The sequence below is a fragment of the Elephas maximus genome, chromosome 20 (genome assembly GCF_024166365.1).
Source record: "Elephas maximus indicus isolate mEleMax1 chromosome 20, mEleMax1 primary haplotype, whole genome shotgun sequence".
NCBI classification, from domain to species: domain Eukaryota; kingdom Metazoa; phylum Chordata; class Mammalia; order Proboscidea; family Elephantidae; genus Elephas; species Elephas maximus.
Window position 1 is genome coordinate 44,926,720 of NC_064838.1, and position 27,123 is coordinate 44,953,842.

General features: G+C 42.2%; 1 protein-coding gene across 1 annotated transcript in view; it reads left to right on the forward strand.

Annotated features, from left to right (window-relative positions):
• ENTPD3 (ectonucleoside triphosphate diphosphohydrolase 3) overlaps positions 1–26,751 on the forward strand; it is a 38,871-nt gene extending 12,120 nt beyond the window's left edge. The window contains exons 4-11 of the mRNA XM_049862600.1: positions 115–232; positions 10,265–10,415; positions 12,530–12,689; positions 13,851–14,084; positions 19,360–19,632; positions 21,130–21,240; positions 22,234–22,371; positions 25,418–26,751. Of these exons, the coding sequence (XP_049718557.1) occupies positions 115–232; positions 10,265–10,415; positions 12,530–12,689; positions 13,851–14,084; positions 19,360–19,632; positions 21,130–21,240; positions 22,234–22,371; positions 25,418–25,654 (1,422 nt within the window). The 3' untranslated portion in view covers positions 25,655–26,751. The remainder of the gene's footprint in view (positions 1–114; positions 233–10,264; positions 10,416–12,529; positions 12,690–13,850; positions 14,085–19,359; positions 19,633–21,129; positions 21,241–22,233; positions 22,372–25,417) is intronic.
• The last annotated feature ends 372 nt before the right edge of the window (positions 26,752–27,123 follow it).

Sequence of the window (27,123 nt, forward strand, 5' to 3'; positions counted from 1 at the left end):
GTATTTGGGGTTCCCTGTGGCCAGCTGGGGAAAGGAATCCCCAGAGAGGCCTGGCTACCCAGGCTGCTCTGAGGCCCAGCCCATTTCTGACTCTTCCTTCCCCTTTTTGTTCAGTATGGAATCGTGCTGGATGCTGGATCTTCCAGAACAACCATCTATGTTTATCAGTGGCCAGCAAAGAAGGAGAATAATACCGGAGTGGTCGGTCAAACCTTCAGATGTAATGTGAGAGGTAAGGACAAAGTGTGTCTGGGAGGCCCAACAGGGAGCAAGGTAGAGTCCTAAGGTCTTTCAGAGGCTGGTGAGGTCCTGAGAAGCTGCCTGAAGGCAGGGAATGAGCACTGGACTGAGAGTTGGGAAAAAATGAGATCTTGCGCTAGTGCTGCTTTTCATCATTGAGTGACCTTGGTGCAGACACTTCCCTTCACTGGGCCTCAGTTTTCTCATCTGTAAACATGGGCGGTGGGGAGCGTGTCAAGAACTGTGAAAGGCTGAGATTTTACCCTGCCACAGTTTCATGGATGCTGGGCTGAGATTTTACCCTGCCACAGTTTCATGGATGCTGGTAGAAAACACGAGATTCCTGGGTCAGAAACAAAGGATAGATTATTACTCACAGTACTAGCAAGAGTATCAAGCATTTTTTTGTGCTAGTTCCCTGAGCCCCAGTTCTCACAGGGTGATGTGAATAGACCCAGATAGTACCTGCTTATGCTGTGGGTTGTGTTACAAAAGAGGAACCCTGAGATTAGGTAACCGGAAACATTTATAATTGGCTGTGTGCATGCCTGCCTTTTGTTCTGGAGGAAGACACTACATCTTCCCAGGCTGCTCACTATACAAGAAGTATCCTTGAAAATATAGTCCAGAACAAGGCAGTTAGTGCCTTTTCTCACAAGACATGCAGAAAGATGAGGGACCCATGGAGAACTGTCTTCCAGCAGGGGAAAGACTTGGGGGGTGGGGTGGGGGAAGGGCACAACACATAAACAAACAGTAGGCATGGCTGTGTCAATAAATGTTTACGAACAGTACAATTTGAATTTCATATAATTTTCACATATCACAAAATACTACTCTTCTTTCAGTTTTTTTCTCCGACCATTTAAAAATGCATAAACCACCTTGGCTCAGAGGCCATATAAAAATGGTAGTGAACAGAATTTGGCTCATGGGCCACTTACCAGTGAAGTAGAATATTATCAGCATGTTTAATGACCCCTCCACACTACTCTGTGATTGCAACTCCCTGCTCCCCCAAAACATATCCTGAATTTTATGTTAACTCTTTCCTTGTTCTTCTTTATAGTTTTGTTCTTGGCATTACTTAGTTTTTCCTGTTTTTGACAATAGAATCACATATTCTTCTGTAATTTGCTTTGTTTACTAATATTGGATTTTTAAAAATTCATCTATGTTGATATGAGCAGCTGTAACGCATTCATTTTTCATTGCAAATAATGGATATTTGTATTTCCCTGGTTACTAATAAGGCTGAGGATCCTTTCACATGTTTATAGCCATTTCTGTTTCCTATGAAATGCCTTTTCCTGTCTTTTGCTCTTTTTTTCTACTGGATTGCTAGACTTTTCTTATTGATTCATTGGAATTCTTTATATGTTCTGAACGTGAATATTTTGCTAATATTATTACTATATTATTGTTAATATCACAGCTTATGATTTGTATTTTTAGTCTCTTCATGATGTCTTTTGATGAATAGAAGCTCTTAATTTTTATGTAGGTGCAATGATAAGTCTTCTTTATGGTTTGCTCTTTTGCATGTTTCATTTAAGAAATCCTTCCCTATCTGAGATCACAAAGATATTCTTCTATCAAAAGTTTTATAATTTTGCGTTTTACAATTAAGTCTTTAATGTACATAATCAAGGCCAGTTAGTGAGTGTGCATATGTGTATGCCTTTTTTTGAAGCCACCCTCTTTAAAGCATTATGGTCTTTTAAGTTGGTCTGGAGCCAACTTAACATGTGTTCCAAATGAGTTGCATGTATTCCCTCTTTCCACAGTGCAACTGGTCATTATCTGGAGCAGTGAGAGACTCTAGACCAATTCTCCTAGCCCAAGTAGCCTCCTTCATTTCTTTCAGTGAACTGCACAAATATAATTTCTTGGAGGTCATGGTATTAAAAAAGTTGGGATGCAGAGTTAGCCTTTCCCACAGGAAGAACAAGAGTCTTTGGATAACCAGGCAAATTCTGATCAACTTCCCTCCCAGGGAGGATGGCCAGAAGTGTCCCTACCCTGATGCACAGGTGCTGCAGCTTGGGTTCTCCAGAAACAGATGTTGAGACAGAGTTTGGAATGCAAGGTAGTTATTAGGGTTCCACAATTGTGGAAGGAAGGAGATAGAGGACTGGGAAGAAGTAAACTGCAGTGCAGGCCTGACGAAGTTTCAGCCTCTTAGAGTTATCCTGCATTAGGTTGGAATGAATGGCCTGAAGTGCCTGGACTGTGATATCCTTGTCACCATCAATCACTGGATGTTTGCCACTCTGGGAAGAGCAAGACCTTGAGCCAGGCAGCTCTCTGCAGCTGCGGCAAAACCTGAAGGAGCTGACAGCTGGGACAGTAAGTCTCAATTCCAAGGAGCATCTGCATGGTGCATCTTCAGTTTCACCACAACAGGGGCTTGGATGTTTTCTGAGTAGTGCTTGTATAGTTACCCACAAGACACAGGTAGCAGTAGCCTTGCTCTGACCTCATCCAGAGATCTTAACTCTATTCTCCTAACTTCTGAGCCACTTCCTCACCTCCAAGCATGAAAAAGGCAGTGGGATGCTCCTTTAGAAAAGAGAAACCAAGAAAAGAGGATTGTGTAGGATAGTGATTAAGACTTCTCTGCCCCACTATGTGAGTTCTAGAAAGTTATTCAACCCCTCTGAGTCTTGACCTCCTCATCTCTAAAATAGGAATAAAAATGATAATAATCCCTACTCCATGGGAATGACATAGTTTACATAAAGCAGATAGAAACGCCTGGCATACAGTAAGTGCTCAGTAAGTCTTAGCTACTATTATTCATGGGGTACCACACTTTAGAGCTCCTAGTGGATCTTCTTGCCAAACAGGTTACTCTCACCCAGAGTTATAAAATCTCTATTTTTAGACCTGGGAGAGTAATTCAGCCAGTCAGTGCTGGTGGACCTATCACCGTAGGAAGAGGTGGGGCTTTGGTGGAGTGGGATCACAGGCAGTCCCTCGGGGAAAGGGGCCTTTGGCCCACCCTGGATGGCATATGTGATTTAGGTGAGGGGCAGGGTCATGGAGCCCACACCACATCCATAAATGGATCCTCCCTTCTTTGATCACAGTTGCCTCAGGCATCCAAATATACTCTGAGTGACCAGGAGACCTCAAACTGAAGCTTAAATTAGAGAGTTTGAAGTTCGGCAAGTGTCACCCCTCAATGACATGTGGCTTCTCCAAGGATCATTTGGGTTTCTGGCTTCTCAGTTGCAAATTTCCCCAGGACTCCCCATCGTTGGCCAGTCTGAGGGATTGGTGAACACCAGCTCGCCCCGCAGTTGTCCTAGAAGCCTAGCCCCTCAGAGATTCCTTCCTCTGGGGGTCCCTGGTGGGTGTCAGTCCTCAGTTGCTGCTGTTTTCCATGAATCATTGGGTGCTGCCTTTGCTGCAGGTACCTGTGTTGGTGCCTTTAGCTCTGGCTGCTTGTTGCAAAGCCAAGCCTATGAGGGAACTGGTTCCCTGCATGCCCCTCATCTCTTCTGCAGTACCCACGCTTGCTGTTGCCTTCTCCGACAAGAGACACTCAAGATGTTTTTCCTTTACACTAGTGGTTTCAAATTCTCTAAACTCCATTGGAGCCTACGTTTAACTATTTCCTCCATTGAGATGATTCAAAACCAGGCCACCATAGTGGGTAAAGCACCTTTTGCCAATAGTCAACCAGAGCCCAAGGTGAGGCACATGCCTTTTGCTTCTGTTCCAGCTCTCCCTCCTCCCCTCAGATAGGAACAGTAATTTCAACTCTCTTTGTTTGGGGTTGTGAATCCCAGTATCCTATGAGCCTGTGAGCCCCATCTTCTTTTTCCCTCCAAGGACCTTACGCAGATAGGCCCTCTGGTGACACACTCAGACACCCCAGGCTCCACCATCCTATTTAGTTCTTCACCAGCCCTTATCCAGGCATCAGCTCTAGCAGAATGTATTTTGTTTGCCCCAGATTGTACTATACAACCATCTTACTAAAGAGCTGTATGCTGGTTTGAAAATTTAATTTATTTATTCACTCATTTATTTAATAAATATTTGTGGGATGCCTGATATTTGCTAGAAACTATTCTTGGCACTGGGAGTTCACAAATAAGCAAAATATACAAAGTCTCTGCCCTTATGGAACTTACATTCTAATAAAGATACTTAAAACCCAGTGCAGCCAATCGATTCCAACTCATGGCGACCGACCCTATGTGTGCCAGAGTAGAACTGTGCTCCACAGGGTTTTCAGTGACTGATTTTTCAGAAGTAGATTGCCAGGCACGTCTGGGTGGATTCGAACCATCAACTTTTCAATTAGTAGCTCAGCACTTAACCATTTGTACCACCCAGGAATTCCAATGAAGAAGATAGATAGACAATAAATAAATGGGTATATAATATGTCAGGGAGAAGCAGTGTGAAGACAAAATCAAGCAGGGCAGGGGGATAGAGAGTTCTCATGCTATTTTAGAAAGGACAAAGAAGGTGATAGTTAAGCAGAGACTTAAGTGACAGGAGGCAGTGAGCCATGCAAATGTCTAGGGGAAGAGCACAGACCAGGATGGAAGCTGCTCAGCACTCTCTAGGAAAAGCAAAGGGGCTGGTGTGGCTGCAGCAAAATGAACAAAGGGAAGAAAGGTGAGAAACAAAGCCAACGCCATAGCCAAGGCCAGCTCTTAAACAGCCTTGAGAGTGTAGTAAGGGGTTTGATTTTAACTCAAATGAATTTTCTGCAAAGTATGTTGGGAGCCATTAGAAAATTCTGAGCCAGGAAGTGATGTGATATGACTTATGATTTTAACAGATCATTCTGTTGATGGAGAGCACATAGTCTGGGGATGACCAGTAAGGGCTCATAGAGCAGAGGGGTGAGAGATGACATGGTAGTGGTTTGGCCTAGGCCACTGCTTCTCAACCTGGGGCAATTTGTCTGTCACTAACACTACTGACATCTAGCAGGTAGAGGCCAGGGATGCTGCTAAACATTGTGCAATACACAAGACAGCCCCCACAACAAAAAAAATGATCAGGTCCAAAATGTCAATAATTGTGAGGTTGAGAAACCCTGATCTAGCGTGGTTCTGGTGAAGAGGGTGAGAAGTGCACATATTTCAGAGGTATTTTGAAGACACCTGTCCAGTCTTTTGAAGGTTTGGAGATGAGTTATCAAGGTTGATGGTACCAAGATTTTTGGTCTGAGCAACTGTAGGAATGATGGTATCATTTACTAAGAAGAGAAGGTTGTGGGCAGAGCAGGGATTAAAGAATCTGGCTTTGGACATATTGTTTGAAATGCCTATGAAACGTTTAAGTCAGTGGTCCACAAATTTTTTCTGTAAAGAGATAAATGATAAATATTTCAGACTTTGCAGGCCATGTGGTCTCTGTCATGAATACTCAACTCTGCCACTTTAGTACAAAAGCAGCCATAGACAGTATGTAGACAAACGAGCATGGCTGTGTTTCAACAAAATTTTATTTATGGATGCTGACACTTGAATTTCATATAATTTTCACATGTCATGAAATACTATTCTTCCTTTGAATTTTTCAACCATTTGAAAACAGAAAAACCAGTCTTTGCTCACAGACCATACAAAAACACCTGGTGGGTCAAGCAGTTTGCTCACTCCTGGCCTAAGGTGGAGATGTGGAATTGTCAGATAGGCAAGCCTGGACTACAGGGGAAAGGGTCTAGAGAGATAAAGCTGAGGGGCATTAGAATATGGGTGATGTTTACAGCTTTGATGGTGGATAAGCTCACCTAGGGATGAGTAGGTACTAAGGAGAAGCACTCCGAGGACTTAGCCTTGGACATGCCAATCTTTAGAGGTTGAGGAGAAGAGGAGGGTTCAGTAAAGGAACTTGGAAGGATTGGTGGCCAATAAGGGAAGAGGAACAGCAGAAGTCAAATCAAGAAAGTGTTTGAAGGGAAGGGAAGTAAGCCCTTAGGTAAAAGGCTGGTGGGGACAGTTATAACCCAGGAAGACAGACGTGATATACCCCCAGTATGTCAACATGACAGAAGAACCTAGCACACCTAGGAAGTGCTCTTGCAAAAAATCAGATTTGAATCTGATCAGGTCTGTAGAAGTAACTCCCAGTTTACAGGAACTGTAAGGGATAGTGGAACATGTTAAATGACACCTTGAGAATCTTATCAGCAAAATCCAGAATGAGGAAAAATCTCCAGGGCAAGTGATCTGGTCTCTTGGCAAGAAAAAAAAGTGTTGCAGGGGGGAGAGGGCAGGAAAATTGTTAGAGATTAAAAGAGTCTTATGGGACAAAAAAAAAAATTTTTTTTTATGGGACAGATCAGCCACATGCAACGTGCAGACTTTGGTTCCCGATCCAAATTAAAGAAAAAAATAAATTATGAGTCATTCTGGAAAATTTGAACACTGACTGGCTATTTGATAATATTAAGGATTGTTTTCTAGGTGTGATAAGATGTTATGGTTATGTGTTTTAAAAGAGCCCTTATCTCTTACAGGCACATACTGATGTTTTTTCAGTGGGGAGAGGGAAAAAGAGAGGATACGGATGAAAATAAAGATGGCAATATACTGATAGGGGTCCCTGGGTGGTGCAAACAGTTAACATACTTGGCTGCTAACCAAAAGTTTAGAGGTTCAAGTCCACCCAGAGGTACCTTGGAAGAAAGGCCTGGAGATCTACTTTCCAAAATATCAGCCATTGAAAACCCTATAGAGCATAGTTCTACTCTGACACATATGGGGTCGTCATGAGTTGACCTGATGGCAGCTGGCCTTTTATATATTGATAATTGTAGATGCTGGATGATCGGTATATATGAATTCATTTTACTAGTTTCACAGAAGCACTGAGTTATGACATTCGGTAGGTTGTTGTTTTGTTGATGTTATTTTATTGAAAAAATAAAGGGCAAGAAAAACCTGCTAAATAATCTGTTACATGAAAATGTGCCTGATTTGTATAAGAATTTAGTAATCCCCCATGTTATGCTATTGAGAGGACTGTATGTCTTTTTTTAAAATAACTTTTTAATTACAAAATAATGTAATATACACAAGTAAGATGGAGGTAAAATAATCCAGACTTCATCCTCCAACCAAAAACCCGTTGCCATTGGGTTGATTCCGACAGAGTAAAACTGCCCCGTAGGGTTTCCAAGGCTGTAATCACCGTGGTTGGTTTGAACTGCCAACCTTTCGGTTAGCAGCCAAGTGCTTAACCACTGCGCCACTAGGGCTCCTTTTCTAACCCTCCGGGGGGGAGAAAATTACTGTTAACATTTTATGTATTAAAATTTATATATATATATTAAAAATTATATATATATATTTTTTAATCGGAATTATTATTAGAGCTTTTTACCAGCTCCTTCAATTCTGAATTCCTGAGACAAGCTGTCAGCTCATCAAGCCCACGGTGGGAGGCCATTTCCAAAAGGGAAGGCAACAGTAGGCTTTGTGGTCAGCCAGGGTTGGGAAAGCCTCCCCTTGCTTCTCCAGCACTGTCACTGAAATCTGCATGTCTGTGCATTACAGTGGACACACCCAAGCAAAACTTGTAATTAGAGTTCTTAGTTTTTTTAATGGTATGTGGTGGTTGAAAGATGGGATGGGAAAGGTCGAGAAAAGGTAGTGGAAGAAGTGGTTGTATCAATTCCAGACAGGCCAGGAAAGTTTCCAGAGGGGTTATTTTCCCTCCATCCTCTTTGTCTGTCTTGCACTTTTCCTTTCATAAGCTGGGACTGGTGGAATAAATTATGTCACATTCAATGCAGCTGTAAAAATGAATGAACAATATCTCTATACTTCTGTGGAATGCATTTTCTTACGTGCAAAATACAAAGTGGAGAACGTGTATATAGTAACATAACATTTATCTAAATGAGGAGGGAGGGAGCAAATGCATACATACGAAAAATAAAATAAATTTATTTATTTTATTTATATACAGATGTATATATTTACTTATGTTTATATATAAAACAATGGGTAGGTAAATTTTAAAAAAATGAACTACTTTTAGGAGGAGGAGACAGGGGCAGAAGCTAGATATTTCTGAACATACCTAGTTTTGAAGATTTTATAAGATAAAACAAAACAAAACAAAAAAAGCTTACAATGAGCACCCTAGCTTCAAGATTTTAGATGCTAAATACCATTTCTCAATAAAAGGAATCAAGGATCCTCGGAGAAACGGCAGATTACAGATCTAAAAAAAGGGCAGGAGATATACAAGGTGGTCTAATACATCCTGTCACATTAGAAAGCAAAGAAGCTCTCAAAGCCTTCTGGGATCATGTCAAAAGAATTCAGAGGCCAAATCAAAAAGGGCCCCACTGACTAAAGATGGGACCATTTGAGCATCAATAAGAATAAAACTGCACATTACGGGGAGAGTAATTGGGAGTATGTAGCAAGGTGTATATAAGTTTTTGTGTGAGAGACTGACTTGATTTGTAAATTTTCACTTAAAGCACAATAACAATTATTAAAAAAAAAAAGAATAAAACTGCAATGGGTTGAAACATATCAAATGTATCTTTAAATTCATATGTTCAAAAGATTTTGTTTAGAGATCAAAAAAAAAAACTCTCTTAATTGGTTAAATTAGGAGAAAGAGTGATGCAAGTTATATTTTTTAAACTGATAAATAAAGGGAAAGAATCAAGGCTTATCCTGCCTTTCCTGTACAAAGTGTACCTTGGGATAACCAAGTAGTTAATGCTGAGGAAGTTTTCTCTTATAAAAGTATTTTAGATAATAAATGAAGAAAGAAGGACGAAATTGAAATATTACCATTTTACAACCCCTAATGGTTTTTTTTTTTTTTTTTTAATGGAACAATTGGGGCCCTAGTGGCACGGTGGTTAAGTGCTTGGCTGCTAAGAAAAGGCCAGCAATTCAGATCTACCAGCCGCTCCTTGGAAACCCTATGGGGCAATTCTACTCTGCCCTATAGGGTCTCTATGAGTCAGAATCGACTTGACGACAACGGGTTTAGTTTTTCGGGGGGAATGGAATAATGGATCTAAACAGTGATCACCATGACTGCTAACATCACAAAAAAGAGTGACAACCAGACATTATGTGCTCCTATTGAAAGTGTACACTAACCCCTATAAATTACTCTTGCCCACGAAAAATCCAAATTTGAATCTCAATTACCAATTTAGAGAAAATACTGGGGACTAAGTAGCATGTTAAATGAACCATGGAGATGCAATCAGCAAATTCTAGACTGTGGGAAACTCTACAAGACAAATAAAATGGGAAGGAGTTTTTTTTTTTAATTACAAAGGAAAAAATAGGGAGGACAGAACATGTAGATTAGAAGAGACTTAAGAGACATATCAACCAATTGCAATGTATGGCACTTATTTGGATCCTGATTCAAACAAGCTAGGGAGAAAGACAGAAAATATGAAGCGTGAACCTTAACTATGTATATATATATAATGATATTAAAGAACTAGTTTTAATTACTATTGGTGTAATAATGAGATTATGATTATGCTTTCTTAAAAGAATTCTTGTCTTTTCGGGATGCATACTGAAACATTTATGGACTGAAATGATGCGATGCTTGCAACTTGCTTTGTGCGAAGGCAGTGGGAGGAAGTACAGATGAAGCAAGCGTTGATCACTGTTGGGGCCAGGAGATGGAGGCATGGGGGTTCGTTATACAGTTCTCCCTATTTTTATTTGAATTTGAGATTTCTGTAATAAAAAACTTTTGTTGTTATTTTTAAAAAGTAGGCTTTGGCTTAGGTTTTTTGTTTGGTTGGTTTTTGTGTTTTTGTCACCTTCGTTATTCCTTCCTTCCAGAATTTGGGAGTGGCCTGACCAGTGTGACTGCATGGAACTTAGTTCATTCACCTGTTTTCCCCTACCAAAACCCATACATTTTCAAAACCAATTTGTTTTTCATTTAACAGTTGTATGACTTGACGGCAATGGAATTTGGTTAGGATTACTATTGTTGGTTCCTGAGAATGCTGAAGAGTACTGACTGCTTGCTTGCTCTTCAGGTTCTGGAATCTCCAGCTATGGGAATAACCCCCAAGATGTCTCCAAAGCCTTTGAGGATTGCATGCAGAAAGTCAAGGAGCAGATTCCAGCCCACCTCCATGGATCCACCCGCATTTACCTGGGAGCCACGGCTGGGATGCGCTTGCTGAGGTAAGGGTGAGAATGGTCCTAAGGAACCCACTTGACGAAAATAGCCAAGAATGTGCTGAACCTTGCCAAGAATGTAGCACTATTTGTAGGAGCAAATCTGAAAGAAAACCATATTCTGCCATAAATTTAGGCTTTAAAGATTGGGAAACTTTCAGTCCTTATTTTAATAGAAACAGTTCTAAAATTGATTCCCTTTCCCTGGGTGATTTTACTGAGAACTCTGAATAAAACAGAAATAACATGAAATCTGTTCATGGAGTAAGCCTCTAGTTCTCTAGGAAAGTGTTGGTGTTTTGACACCTATGAGCAACCAACTCCACTCAGTACAACCCTTGGCCATGTACAAGTGTCACTGAAACCTGTTTTATAATAATGAAATGTTTGCACCTAAAATCATTCAAGATCTTTGGCATTATTATGAAGCAAACATCTCATTTCATTCAATCAAATGGTTCCTTCTAAATTTGCAGCCATGACTTTCATCCAAATCACACTGTTTCTGGACGCCCTTTCTCTTCATTTCATTTTACCCATTATAGTGTTTCCTTGACCTTGAAATAAGAGAAAAATAGCTCAGGAAAGAAACAGCAAACTTAGACCTATTCAGGGTAGAGGCTGCTCCAAGCTTTTGGAAATAAGGATTTATCGCTAGAAGAAGACACTCATTCAGCCTCAAAGTCACTTTGTCTATGACTCAGGTAATGTAGAATTAGATATGTGAGGATATGAAAAAATATATAAGGAAACAAACAGCTACTTCGTCCCTGATCACATTGGAAAAGAAACCATGAAGCACTCCTTCAGTTGGACTGGACCTTTTCCTTGGAATTTTCAAACATCCCTGTGTCTGTTCTTATGTCCTGGTTGACCAAGTAGCATGTGGAAGGTAGTCGGATTTCTTTGCTTCCAGACAAGAGCAGTGTATTTCAAAATTACTGAGTTTACCTGAAATAGAAATGACCTAGAAATTCTTTCTTTCTGCTATTTCTTTCTCATGCAAAAAGTTCTAAAGAACCTAACTTTTTCTTAGTTGTTCCTCCCAGTCCTCTTGGTGGGAAATAAAAGGCTCTCCAATTTATAGCTCATGACAAAAGCCATAGAGGAGAAAACTCACCACTTGGGGAGAATAGCGGATGTCCCATTTGAATAAACTAAATATTAACTCGCTCTCCTAAAACTTTTCTGTTGGTGATCCTTTTTTCTAAGGAACATTTTGATCACCAGAAAAGTGCAAGATAGAAAAACAATTAATGAGAATCGATTGGGATGGGAACTGATAAAAACTGGGAATATCTGAATTATTTTCTAATCAGGGATAGTTTGCTACTGAATTGCAAAGGACTTCTGCTTGTAGCATTGCTCTTTCTTCATCTTGAGCCAAAATGAGCCAGCGCCTGTGGCTTTCTTAATCCACTGATGAAAAGGAAAATAATGCCCCAAGTGAGCTTTCTTCTCGAGGGTAAAATGACAGCAGATGAATGATATTAATAACACTATGCCATGGGTGACATAATAATGCTATGTTGTCATTCCTCCATGGATCAGCCCATTGATGGTTTTTCCATCCAGTGATGGCCATTTATCCTAAAGAAGATATTCTATTATGATGAAGCCTTCTCAAAGAACAAAGCAGGGACAGCTAAATACTCAACCCACTTCCTTTCTACTTCCTTCTAAGTTGCCTTTCCTTCTGCCCTGCCGAGGGCTCCTTTATATGGTGCCCCCAAGTGATTACTTCTGCTACTCCTTTGCCTTCACCAATCTCCTTTCCTCTGCTGATCTGAGACAGAGCGATAGTGGTTAAGTGAGAGGCTCTTTTGATTAGCTGGTTGCTATCAAGTGGGACAGGAACTTGTAGGGGTGGAGTGAACAAATGGTACTTTTACTGGAAGCTAATTCCCTTCTTGGCAGTTTGACAGGGAACAAGTGCACCCCGTCCTCACCATTGCCCCTGGAGGCTTCCACTTGCAAAGGGGATTGCTGTATATTGCACACATCTGGAAAATCATTCCTACCAGCCGGGGGTGGGGAGGCTTGCCTTCTCATCGGAGTGAGACTGTTTGAAGACTGTGTTGTCTGGGCACTCAGCCTCTTGTGTTCTGTGCCTTGCGTAGGTCGCAAAATGAAACAGCAGCTAATGAAGTCCTTGCAAGCATCCAAAACTACTTCAAGTCCCAGCCCTTTGATTTTAGGGGTGCTCAAATCATTTCTGGGCAAGAGGAAGGGGTGTATGGATGGATTACAGCCAACTATTTAATGGGAAATTTCCTGGAGGTGTGTGGAAACAAATGCATGGTTTTTCATCTTGCTGTTTATCCTGTCCCCTGTGGGTGGAAACCCTGGTGGCATAGTGGTTAAGTGCTATGGTTGCTAACCAAAAGGTTGGCAGTTCAAATCCACCAGGCCCTCCTTGGAAACCCTGTGGGGCAGTTCTACTCTGTCCTGTAGGGTCGCTAAGAGTCAGAATTGACTCGACGGCAATGGGTGATGATGATGATGACCTGTGGGTGGTAGCTTAAGCTGAGGTACATGCCTACAGGGACATTTGTCTTGTGTTACCACCATCATATAACGCATTAGGGCAGCACCTTTGAGCCAATAGCTAAGAAAAGATATTATGTATCACTGTGGATAACTGGGGCAAAAACTTGGATCGTGAACAGGACTGGATGGAAGGGAGAAGGGGAACATTATGACTTTACTAGATTTTAAGAAATTGGGGAGGAAATTTCAATCTCACACTGGGCTGTGGGTCTTTTGAAGGGAGCAGTAGAATGATCTTTCAGAGAGGCTCCCTGGCCTTCTAGAATTTACCAAGTCCTTAGGCAGTCTGTTTCCCAACTCATTCTGCCTACCTAGGTCTCCTTACACCCTACTCCCTACACTCCTTGCACCTTTGGTGTCAGGAAAGTCAACTCCAAAAGACAGCTAACACATTACCAAGGACTCAGATTGAAAGCACCAAGACCATACCCAGCCTAAGACCTGTTTTGTTCCTCCTCAAATGTACTTAAAAATTTTTAAATTAATTGTCAGCAATTAATATACGGGAAATTTCACATAGATATCCACATTTCTAGCTTTTCCTGACTTTCCTCCAAAAAAATGGAAGAACCAGTCACATTGGACTCACATTCCTGCACAGTTAACAATCAACTAGAGCAGAGTGCACCTCATGCATGCCCCCGTTTGCCCTAGTCCCTACCACGCCCTATTGTTCACACCGAATCTACTTCACTCATTTGTTACTCCTTTACATTGCCTGCCCAGTCCCTGTAAACATTTGAATTCACTGCTCCTGAGACAGAAGAAGGGACTTGGCCCTGAATGCTACATATGCCATACTTCATAGCAATAGGTCTTGGGTGGAGAATTCTGCGCAAGCAGAGATGGTGCCTTTGGCCTTTTTTCTCGCTTCTTTTTCCCACTGTGCAGAAAAACCTGTGGCATATGTGGGTGCATCCGCATGGAGTGGAGACTACAGGAGCCCTGGATTTAGGTGGAGCCTCCACCCAAATATCTTTTGCTGTGGAAGAAAAGGCAGGGCTGAACACCAGCAGCATCATGCAGGTGTCCCTCTATGGCTACGTGTACACCCTGTATACACACAGCTTCCAGTGCTATGGACGGAATGAGGCTGAGAAGAAGTTTCTGGCAGTGCTTCTTCAGGTACTTGGGCCTGGTTGGGGGGGGTGGTACCATGTGTTCCTTTGGGAATCTGAGGTGAGGGGAGGGTTTCTTATGTTCTGGGGTCTGTCCTTTCTGCTCCAACTGGAGGGCTGATGGAAAACAAAAGCATTTCCCAATTTACTCCTGGGGGGTCCAAGCTCTCTCCCTGTCGTGTTGACCCCTTCCAGCATATTTGTGTGAGAAGTCCAGGGAAGTTTCAGATCTCCACATGCATTGTAAATGATTCAAGGCCTGGGATCCCTTTATGGACACAGACTATCTTAAGCCAATGGCTAAATAGGCCTGAGAATGTTGAGACTCCCCTGGGTATGGACAAAATAATAAAAGTGGTCACAAGAGAAATGTTTGCTGACTGGGGAGAGGTCAGGGCCCTCCTCAGGCTCAGCCTCTTTTGAGATGGGTCTATATTAGGCAGGCTGGATGCCCTTCACATGGTGGGATTTTAGAGCAACCTGATTCCATCACGTAGGTCAGTAATTCTGGTAGCTATTGCAGGGCACAGATGGCCACTTCAGCCATCAACCAGAAGGCTGTCATGAATATAAACTCAGTTTATTGCGTTGTGTGTTTGTGAAGACACTAGCTCCATGAATGAGTCCCGGACCAAACTCCAGTCCTCAGGGGACATCAGTTGCAGCCATGGTTGGGCTGCTGAGATGAAGGGGAGGGTGCTGACCACCCTGGAGGAGTGTGAGGCCAGCCAGAGGCCACAGATCCTGGCTTCTGATGGGATGCAGGGGCAAAGAACGAGGGCCAGGTCTCCCTGTGCACACAGTGGGCACAGCATACATAGGTTAGTCCCCATCCCTCCAACCCACCTTGGTTATCAAAGAAGAGAATAGTATTTCCCAGCTACTAGCCTGCAGAAGGAGCTCTAGTGGCGTAGAGGTTAAGAGCTCTGCTGCTAACCAAAATGTCAGCAATTCCAATCTACCAGCTGCTCCTTGGAAACCCTATGGGGCAGTTCTACTCTGTCCTATAGGATCGCTAAGAGTCAGAATTGACTCAACGGCAATGGGTTTTTTTTAGCCTGCAGAAAAATCAGGCTGGATTACAGAAGTGTCATCTCCAGCAGACCTCATGTCTTCAGACCCCTTCATTTGCCAAGTGGTCATGTAGGGTGGGTTATGGGAACTCGCCCTCCAGTTCTGACCCCTCCCCCAAACGTCCCTCGGAGTCTCACAAGAAAAGCCTCAGTACGTATGGATGTGACATTTATTGTCAAAGAGGCTGAGCACTGCCTAGGAAGGACAGAAGGTGAGACGCCTGCAGGCAGCCCCCAGCCACTCCTGTCTGGCTCAAGAAACTCAGCTACCATCCTAGACTTTTAGACTTTTAGCCCCGACTCAGCCAAACCAAACCCTGCAGATAGCCCAACCAAACTCTGCAGATAGCCCAATCAACCCTCCTTAGCCAGCCCTGCTGTATCCATTGTTGCATGAACATGCTTCTCGCAGGGGTTTCAATGCCCACTCACCACCCACGCTCACCCCACTTGCTTATTAAAATATTTCAACCAACGTACTCTGGCCCTGGGTCTGTGGCAGCAGGCGGGGGGACCCTACTTCAGATAGGGTAAGGGGGCAGGTGAAGTAATCCATTCTTAGGGTCAGAGAGGCTAATCTTACAAATTTGACTGGCCGTGGCTCAGGAAAACACACACACACACACAATGTTTATTAAAGAATGATTCTCTGTGTCTCTAACAATCTATGAAGAGAAGTGACTATTCCACCTTTCTGAGCTCTTGTTTAGGCTTGGGAATGCAGGTCTCTAAGTGGGAACCCAGTACTAGAGGCAGAGGAGTGAGACCCCAGCCTTTCACTGTGGACAGTCAGCTCCCAGAGGTGGGAGGGCATTTCTCTCACTTGCCTAGTAACCTCTGGATGCCTGAGATGGAGGCTCTGCCACAGGCACCCTAGACTCCTGACTCAGGTGAGGGAAGGGATCCAGGTGTGATGAGGATCGTCCACAAATGCATGTCCGGACCTGCCTGACCAGTACTTTCATGTGCCAGATACGTGTCGCTAAACCCTGACTTGGTTCACACATATTACTGTGTCGTGAGAATTGGATGAGTAACAAATTTCCACCAATCTGGGTCTCCTTTCTTCATCTGCAAAATAAGGGGCTATCCGGTGTGACGAGAATGATACCTGGATGGTGTGTACTTTGCAAATTCTTTTCATATTAACAAATCTCCAGTCGCCCCTCCAGCGCTCAAATCTCACTCTGATAGCAGATTTGACATTAGGGACATACATTTACTTTCTTTCCCTTTTTAGGTAAGATTTTTTGCTCCGGTTTTAAAGTCATACGTGTTCAGTGAGGGAAAAAAAATGTAGAAAACACATGCAAAAAAAAAATATAAAGAATAACATGAAAAACACTCAAAATTAACCACTATGAACATGTTGTCGCATATAAATTTGTGCATATAAATTTGAGTATTTATAAAATTGGCCTCCCATGGTATATATATAGTTTTATGTCCAGCTTTTTTTGTTACCTAGTGATACGTCATGAGCAATGTTCTATGTTGTTAAATGTCCTTTGAAATGTTTATTTTTATGGGTGCATACTATTCCAAGTGCCATCTTTTAAAAAGAAAACTTATGTTGGTTATTTTATTATGAAAGAAAATATATTCTTAGTGTAAAAGTTTCAAACCATAGAAAAAGGATGTTAAAGTAAAAATGAAAGTTTCTCCCTCCAATCTCATTTTCTGAATGTCGCCACCACTGATCACAGTTTGATATGTCATTCTTCTAGGCATTACAGGTCAAAAATATTTTCTTTACTGTTTAATATTCCATAATTTTTCAACCATTTTCCTCCTGACGGACACCAGGCTATGTCTTGTTTTGTTGCTGCAGTAAGCTTTCTTGTACATATAACCTTATGTACTATTGATTTGACTTCTGTAGGATAGGGTCAAAGAATAGATGGATTTTTCCAAGAAAATTGAAACCATTTAAATTCCCACCAGCAATGTTGTGATGACTTTTGCTTGCCCTGGTGGCACAGTGGTTAAGAGCTAGGCTGCTAACTAAAAGGTCGGCAGTTCAGATCTGCCAGCCGCTCCTTAGAAACCTTGTGGGGCAGTTCTACTCTGTCCTATAGGGTCGCTATGAGTCAGAGTCGACTCGACAGCAACGAGTTTGGTTTTTTGGTTTATACAATCTTATAATGTCAGGGTTCCAAGACATTCCAATAATATCTACTTGGATATTCAGGATCTGTTTCTGGATTTTCTGATCTTTTTACTCATCGTTTATCCATTCTAAGGCCAATATCGTGCTGTCCCAGTTACAAGAGTTTCTTTTTCTATTCTCAAACTTTTTATTTCTTTTTTCTTTTTTTTAAATCGTGGTAAAAAAATACACAACATAACATATACCAATTCAACAATTTCTACATGCACAACTCAATAACATTGATTACAGTCTTCAAGTTGTGCAACCATTCTGGCTTTCCTTTTCCAAATTATTCCATCATCATTAACATAAACTCATTGCCCCCTAACCAAAAACTCCTCCTTCCCCCTACCTTCCCACCCCTGGTAACCACTAATAATCTTTGATTTCCATTAAAAAACGCTCTCCTGTTGAGTTGATTCCGATTCATAGTTGCCCTATGTTTGTTTATTTCATATAAGTCAGATCATACAGTATTTGTCCTTTTGCGACTGTATTCAAGGTTCATCCATGTTGTGGCATGCACCAGGACTTCATTTCGCTTTATTCCATTGTATGCATATACCACATTTTGTTTATCCATCCATCTGTTGATGGACACTTCGATTGTGTCCACCTTTTGGCTATGGTGAAAAGAGCTACAGTGAACACTGGCGTACAGGTTGCTGTTTGTGTTCCTACTTCCACTTCTGGGTATATACCTAGAATTGGGATTGCTGTACTCTCAGACATTTATTTTGAGGTTCAAAATTATTTTCAGAAAAAAAAAAACAACCTTTTATTGAGATCATAATGAAATTGCATTAATTCATATATTAATGTGGTAAAAAGGGCTCATTAATAATATCAAGAATTTCTACCCAGAATTTTAGAATGTCTTTCCATTTATTTAGCTCTTGGTTTATATCCTTCCATGAAATTCGTAGTTTTCAACATTGGTCCTGTACCTTTCTTGCTAAATGTAGTTCCAAGTATGTGTTTTTAACAGTTTCTATCACTATTGAAGATGGTGTATTTTTTCCATTTGTAACTGGTTTTGCCTCCAAGATCAGATCATGCTATAAGCTTCTAGTGAACTTTTTATCTCTCAAGCTGTCTGGCTGCTCTTTCATGATAACACCAAAAAAAAAAAAAAAAAAAAACAACACCCATTGCCATCCAGTCGATTCCAACTCACAGTGACCCTATAGGACTGCCCCCATAGAGTTTCCAAGGAGCACCTGGTGCATTTGAACTGTCGACCTTTTGGTTAGCAGCGTAGCTCTTAACCACTACACCACCACGGTTTCCCCTCAAACCCTAAGTTCAGAGGAGATTTGAAGATCTGTTGAGTGCCTGAGTAATTTGGCACATTGGCAAATTATATTTAAGAAACACCATAATAATTCAAACTCGAACGAAGAGAACTAAGACTTACTGAGCATCTTCTCTGGAGCAAGCCAGAAAATAATTTACATTATTTTAATTCTGTAAAAAATTTTGTCAGATTTGGAGGGGAATACTAAGTAACCAGATGATTGATTTCATTTTTTTTCAACAAATATTTCATCCATAGGTGATCCTGGTGTAATATGCTATAAATTAGACTGAAATCATATTTGTAGTTTTTTAAAACAAATAAAAGGGAGGGTGGTGAAGAAAATGTATTTGTATATGCATAGACGCTCTCAGGATCCACATAAAACAGGCAGTAGTGATTGCCTACAGAGAAGGGAACTGGTGGCTGGAAGTGGGCAGAAGGGAGACTTAATTACTGTAATATACTTATTTATGCCTTTTGGATTATTTTACCAGATAATCTATCTAAAATAATCAAATAATCTAAAGATACCTTGTTCTCTCATCAAAATGGAGTTCATAAAACCTGCTTCACAGGGGTGTCGTGAGGACTGGATCAGATCATGTGAGAGAGAGCCACGCATCTCAACATGTGTTTGTTTTTTGTTTTCCATTTCTCTCTTGGTACTGGAGGTTAGCAATAGCCAGAATTTAGAAAAGGGAAACAGTTGGTTATCCACAAAAGAATGGTTTCTTACACATCACTCTTGTACCTACAGAATTCTGTCACCAAAACCAACCTCATCAACCCCTGCTACCCTCAGGGTTATACCACCACCTTCACTATGAGCCATCTGTTTGACAGCCTGTGCACGCTGGACCTGAAGCCAGCCAGTTACAATCCCAGTGACAACATCACTTTTAAAGGAACCGGGGACCCATCACTGTGTAGGCAAAAGGTGGCTTCCCTATTTTACTTTGAAGCTTGCCATGACCAAGAAGACTGTTCCTTTAATGGAGTTTATCAGCCAAAAATTAAAGGGCCATTTGTGGTAAGAGCAAAACCCACTGAACATTTCCTTTTTTCCCCATTGAATATTTTTTTTCCGCCGTTCTGTTTCTTCTCTGCTGGCCTGTCTCCCACAGCCTTATCCTCGCCTCTGAGGCCTCCATGTTATACCCCATTCTGGTTCCGTTTCTTCTCTGCTAGCCTGTCTCCCACAGCCTTCTCCCCACCTCTGAGGCCTCCATGTTATACCCCATTCTGGTTCCATTTCTTCTCTGCTAGCCTGTCTCCCACAGCCTTCTCCCCACCTCTGAGGCCTCCATGTTATACCCCATTCTGGTTCCGTTTCTTCTCTAGTGACCTGTCTCCCACAGCCTTATCCCCACCTCTGAGGCCTCCATGTTATACCCCATTCTGGTTCCGTTTCTTCTCTGCTGGCCTGTCTCCCACAGCCCTATCCCCACCTCTGAGGCCTCCATGTTATACCCCGTTCTGGTTCCGTTTCTTCTCTGCTGGCCTGTCTCCCACAGCCTTATCCCCACCTCTGAGGCCTCCATGTTATACCCCATTCTGGTTCCATTTCTTCTCTGCTAGCCTGTCTCCCACAGCCTTCTCCCCACCTCTGAGGCCTCCGTGTTATACCCCATTCTGGTTCCGTTTCTTCTCTGCTGGCCTGTCTCCCACAGCCTTATCCCCACCTCTGAGGCCTCCGTGTTATACCCCATTCTGGTTCCGTTTCTTCTCTGCTGGCCTGTCTCCCACAGCCTTATCCCCACCTCTGAGGCCTCCATGTTATACCCCATTCTGGTTCCGTTTCTTCTCTGCTGGCCTGTCTCCCACAGCCTTCTCCCCACCTCTGAGGCCTCCGTGTTATACCCCATTCTGGTTCCGTTTCTTCTCTGCTGGCCTGTCTCCCACAGCCTTATCCCCACCTCTGAGGCCTCCGTGTTATACCCCATTCTGGTTCCGTTTCTTCTCTGCTGGCCTGTCTCCCACAGCCTTATCCCCACCTCTGAGGCCTCCATGTTATACCCCATTCTGGTTCCGTTTCTTCTCTGCTGACCTGTCTCCCACAGCCCTATCCCCACCTCTGAGGCCTCCATGTTATACCCCGTTCTGGTTCCGTTTCTTCTCTGCTGGCCTGTCTCCCACAGCCTTCTCCCCACCTCTGAGGCCTCCATGTTATAGCCCATTCTGGTTCCGTTTCTTCTCTGCTGACCTGTCTCCCACAGCCTTCTCCCCACCTCTGAGGCCTCCATGTTATACCCCATTCTGGTTCCGTTTCTTCTCTGCTGGCCTGTCTCCCACAGCCCTATCCCCACCTCTGAGGCCTCCATGTTATACCCCGTTCTGGTTCCGTTTCTTCTCTGCTGGCCTGTCTCCCGCAGCCTTATCCCCACCTCTGAGGCCTCCATGTTATACCCCATTCTGGTTCCGTTTCTTCTCTGCTGGCCTGTCTCCCACAGCCCTATCCCCACCTCTGAGACCTCCATGTTATACCCCATCCTGAGGACTGATTTCCTTCTGTGTTACTCACCTACAGGCTTTTGCAGGATTCTACTACACAGCCAGTGCTTTGAATCTTTCAGGTAGCTTTTCCCTGGACACCTTTAACTCAAGCACCTGGAATTTCTGCTCACAGAATTGGAGTCAGGTCAGTAAGGAGAAAGGATCAATGGCAGTATGAAACAGTGTAGCAGGGTGTATCCCATGTGTATGTGTGTATGTGAGTGTGTGTATTTTGAATTTGAGCTTCATACTGTCCTAGCTTTCAATCAGAGACCCTGGATGGTGCAGTTAACTCACTCATCTGCTAACCAAAAGGTTGAGGGCTCAAGTCTACCTAGAGGCACCTCAGAAGAAAGGCCTGGCAACTTCTAGAAAATCCATCATTGAAAACACTGTGGAGCATAGCTCTGCTCTGACACACATCAGGTTGCCATAAATTGGGGTCTGCTTGACACTGACTGGTAGTCATGTTGTTTTGTTTTTACCTTTCTACCACATCTATCAAATAGGGGAGCTGTGGTAGCACAGTGGTTAAGCACTCGGCTGCTAATCAAATGATCAGCGGTTTGAACCCACCAGCCACTCCATGGGAGAAAGACATGGCAGTCTGCTTCCATAAAGATTACAGCCTTGGAAACCTATGGGACAGTTCTACTCTGTCCTATAGGGTCACTATGGGTCTGAATTGACTCGACAGCAACGAGTTTTTTTACCTCATACTTGTGTGGATTATGTAATGTTCTAACCACGTGCACAATGACTGGCACATAATATGTACTCAATAAATTTTGTTTGTTGTTGTTAGGTGCCATCGAGCCAATTGTGACTCATAGCAACCCTATGTACAGCAGAACGAAACACTGCCCAGCCCTGCACCATCCTCACAATCATTGCTATGTTTGAGCCCATTGTTGCAGCCACTGTTATTATGTGATATCATGCAGTATTTTTAAATTATTACATAATTGTATTATGTATTAAAGATATTATGATACAATTACCAGATAATTGTATTATTATAATAATTTTTGTTATTAAATTCTGGGTGATAAGGTTCTTTAAACTATTGCCGTTGACCCAAGGTGTTTTGGAATATGCCTTTAAAGACATGCCTTTCACCTGTTGTAACCCTTTTCAGCTTCCGCTGCTGCTCGCCAGGTTTGAGGAGGTGTACGCCCGCTCCTACTGCTTCTCAGCCCACTATATCTACCACCTGCTCGTTAATGGATACAAATTCACCAAGGAGACCTGGCCCCAAGTCCATTTTAAAAAAGAAGTAAGTCAGAGTACAATTTGTTTTCTCCTTTCCCTCTCAAAATAAAGGTTTGCGTGTATGTGTGTGGAAGAAATGTAGAAGATAAAAGGGTATCGGCGATTTTAAACTTCCTGGGCAGAAGCTGGTCAGTCTGTGATGATGTGAGCATCCCAGGAGAGGAGAGAGTTCACAGAAGGAGTTCACAGGGGATCCTTTCAGGTGAGGAAAGAATGGAAGCCAAGAGCCAAGGAATGGAGAGTTCCTCAGGGAAAGGACTTGTCTTATTATCTTCCTATTTCCACATTGGGGCTGGAACACAGTAGGTACTTAGTAAATATTTGTTGAATGAATAGATAAATATGTTAAGGGCCTGAGATTTTTTTATTCTGAAAAGAAGCTTCAAATATAACTTAATTTTTTTAAAAAAGAAGAGTAACTCGCTGAATTGTACATGTAGAAATTGTTGAATTGGTGTATATTCCTTTATGTATATTCTCAACAATAACAACAAAAAATAAAACAAATTATTTTTAAAAATTTTTAAAAAGAATAGCAACTACTTGTTTTTTCATTTTACACCTATGTCAGAATAAGATACAGGCTTTATAGCATGAGGAGTTTACATCAGCGTTATGTGAGAGTTTTCTTTTCGAATGAGCCTAGGTTACTGCAGTTACTGAAGAAGACTCGTAGGGTGGGAGAATCTTATTTGTTCATTATATATATAGATAGATACGGATATGGGTACACATACATACACACACCATGGACTGCCAGAAGAATGAACAAATCTGTTTTGGAAGAAGTACAACCAGAATGCTCCTTAGAACCAAGGATGGCGAGACTTCATCTCACGTACTTTGGGGATGTTATCAGGAGGGACCAGTCCCTGGAGAAGGACATCATGCTTGGTAAAGTGAGGGGCAGAGAAAGAGAGGAAGACCCTCAATGAGACGGATTGACAGAGTGGCTGTAACAATGGGCTCAAGCACAACAACGATTGTGAGGATGGCGCAGGAAAGGGCAGTGTATCATTTTGTTGTAGGGTTGCTATGAGTCAGAACTGACTCAATGGCACCTAACAACAACAACAACAACACACACACACACACAGACTAGGTAGATTGTCAAGTCTGACAGCTGGAATCACCACTGTCACTAGGTAACTGAGGGAGGGAGTCCCCTGTTTTCAGGAAAGACGCAGCCTTATAAATGCATTTAACCAGGGCTATGTTCTCCAGGCCCTGGGGCGGGGGGGTTTCTCATTTCAGGAATATCCGATATGAAGCCTGAAGAATGTCTGGAGTCTGTTCAATACCAGCTTTGGTAATAATTAGATTAAACCAATCAATATACTGCATTAAGCCTGTGACTGTCTACTTTTACAGAAATAAAATTAAATAATCTACAGAAAAGAAGGATGCCTGGAAACATATAAGGCCTGCTGGTGGCATGTGCTCTCTAGGCCTTGCTTGTAGTGAATCTAATTACCAGGAAAGTGCAGGATAAGGATGGAGAATGTTTTTCCATTGGGTACAAATTAGGATTGATAGAAAAGTCTAGGTTTAAAAATCTTGAAGCATTTTATATCCAGACAATTTGGTATTCAAATGTGAGGGGAAAATAAAAAAAGACTTCAGAATATTTTCCCGTACAAAGCTTTACATTGCAAATATTTTTTAAGGAAGTAAGCAAATAAGAAGAGAAAAAAATCCAGGAGATGTTGCAAGAGTATAGGAAGTAAGAACAAATTATGTGGCCTAAATTTTAAAAATTAAAAAAAATAATAATGCCAAAGGAAAGAAAAAGAAAAATTTACCCCTAATAACTGAGAATTGAAGTACCATATTTTTATGCAAATAACTTACGCCTTCTACATTTGTTTGCCACCATTCCCTCCCCCTGCAAGGTATTTTCATAAGCATACTATGCTAATTTTTTAGAGCAGTATGTGAAAAAAATTGGCATAATGGCACTTATGAAAATACCTCATGGAGGGAGGGAATGGTTGGCGGACAAACATAGATGATACATGATACTTGTGATAAAATATGGTATAGATAAAATGTGGCAAGGTGGGGGACGATAAGATACAGGGACATAAGGATGGTCTAATGTTCTCATGTTGTAAAGGAAAAGATATCGATATCATTTTTAAGGCAAGAAGGAGATAACAGAAATATAGAAATATGACAGTAATTGAATTTAAAAAGATGGTAGAAAGAAGTCCAAATAATTTTAATAAGCACAATGATCATAAATGGACCAACTCACCAATTAAACGACAGACATTGTCAGATTGGATTCTAAAAAATCAAGTATATGCTGTTTATATATATAAAAAAAAAAAGCCTGTATTTTAAACATAAGGACATATAAAGGTTGAAAGTTAAAAAACATGTTTTTTAATCTATCAGGCAAATACTGCCCAAAAGAAAGCTGAGGTAGCTGTATTAATATCTGATAAAACAATCTTTAAGACAAAAAGTATCATTAGAGACACAGAGGGTTACAACATAATAAAACAGAAGATTGCAAATTGGAAACATTATACACCTAGCAAAACAGCCTAAAAGCATGTAAAACAAAAATTGATGGGATTACTAGAAGAAATTGACAAAGCCTGTTTCTCATTTGGACTGATCTCATGTTCTTAGAAACTGGTACTGGGTTCAGTAAACTACTCAGGACCCTATTTCTTTAGCTACTAACACTTGTGTATCCCTGGAAAATCAAAACAAAACAAAACACCTTCATCGTTATTAACCATGCGTTCTTCACTCTTGGCTGTACAAAAAAAAAAAAAAAAATTTTTTTTTTTTTTTAAGGTTGTGAAAATTAGTTCTTCTGTTTTCTCTGTAGTGCTGGAGGAGGTGGGACCCTCAAGCCTTGGCAGTCACAGTGACCTAGGTTCTGGCCCGGTCTCCATGGTGTCTGAACTCAGACAAGTCCTTTGGCCTCCTTAGGCTAGCCTAAGCTTCATGAGGGTGATAGTAGAGTGGCCTGGGTATGTAAGTCCAGACTTGAGCCCTGCCCTGAGAACTGAGCTGTCTCCTTCCTTCCACAGGTGGGGAACAGCAGCATAGCCTGGTCTCTTGGCTACATGCTCAACCTGACCAACCAGATTCCAGCCGGAAGCCCCCTGATCCGCCTGCCCATGCAGCCGCCTGTCTTTGCGGGCATCCTCGCCTTCTTTGCAGTGGTGGCCTTGCTGTGCCTGGCGTTTCTTATGTATCTTTGTGCAGTGCCCAGGATACAGAAGCCCTCCCAGCATTCCTTCGACTATGCAGTGGATTCTGAGTGAGCCTCAGGAAGCTGCTCCTGGAGCCTGAGGGCTGCCTAGAGCCAGGCTGGGTGGTGCCAGGCAATGCAGGCAAAAGGGTCACTTTCAGGAAACACAACTGAAGTCGAACAGCCTACGGCACGTGCCTCTCAGATGCTGGTTTATGCCAAAGCACCTCTTGGGGAGCCCTTCAGCTGTGTGTGCACACGGCTCCTCCGGAGGCCCCACCACCCACTTGATGATGTATTAGGGAGCAGAGGGGAGACAGGCCATCAAGGTCAGGCTCTTTATCCCAAGCTTCCCAGAGGTAGAGCAAGTGGAAGATATGACAGCTTAATGATGAAGAATTGACCTCAGGGCTCACTTGCCTTTTTCCCTCCCTCAGTATTTCTCCAGCAAGTTTGGAAGCTGGTGGATGCCATTAAGTGCATTTGGCCCAGTCATGTGTCTCATTTTATGGTTTCCTCCCTTTGGTCCTTAACTAACACCTTTAGCAATTCCATAAACATTGAGCTTCTCAGACTGGTACAATATAGTGCCTGGAGAAGAAAGACCCCTTTATCCCAAAGCAGTGGCCACTGTCTGGGTTCTCTGCTTTGGCAGAACCTGAAGCACAGAGACACAGAGAGCATCTCCCACAGAACTGCAGGCCATTCTCAAAATGGAATCCCCATTCAGGGCTCTGGTCTCTAGATTCCAACCTGTGTGGGTCATGATCCTCACCTCCCCATCACATTGCTACGATCGCCTATAACACACTTTCACTCCCAGAGAGGTTACTGCATTCAGCCCGTGTTTCCTTTGCTAGCCCTTTACCTACGGCTGCCTTTTCATCGCTAGCGTGGTGTGTATATTTTACCCATCAGGTATACTTGATGCCATCGTAAGACATCCTTATTCTGTGATTTGCTTACCCATTACTTCCTCAGAATGTATGCCTCCAGAATAGCCATAGGTCTTGACTGGGGAAAGAAAAAGAAGCTGCAGGAATGTTTAAACCCAAACTGGGATGGGAAAGAACTCCAGCAACTCAACTGATGACAAACAAAAAAGTAACATTTCAGATTGCTTTTTGTGACATTACTCGTACCTGTATAGAATAAAGGACTCTTATTTTATTTGGGTTTGCAGCGTGTGTGTTTGTTAATTTGCATGTGGTAACTCTCTCTCCTCAGGACGAAAGTTATTATTTATGGGAGGAATTTTAGAAACTAAGAAAATGCTATTCCTAGTGAATTAAGAAAACCCACTATGTCACCTTGATTCCAGAGAGTTCCAAGTGCTTTCACTTTGATAAGCCTTTGGCTTCTTGTGATAATAGAATCAAACATTAATTTATTTGACATTTAAAGCCTATGTTAGGCTACAACCTGCCACTCAGATCTTGATTTCCACCAGTTGACAATATCTAGTGTTGGTAAGGACGTGCATCAACTGGAACTCTCAAACACTACTGATGGGAGAATGAATTAATGCAACCACTCCGGAAA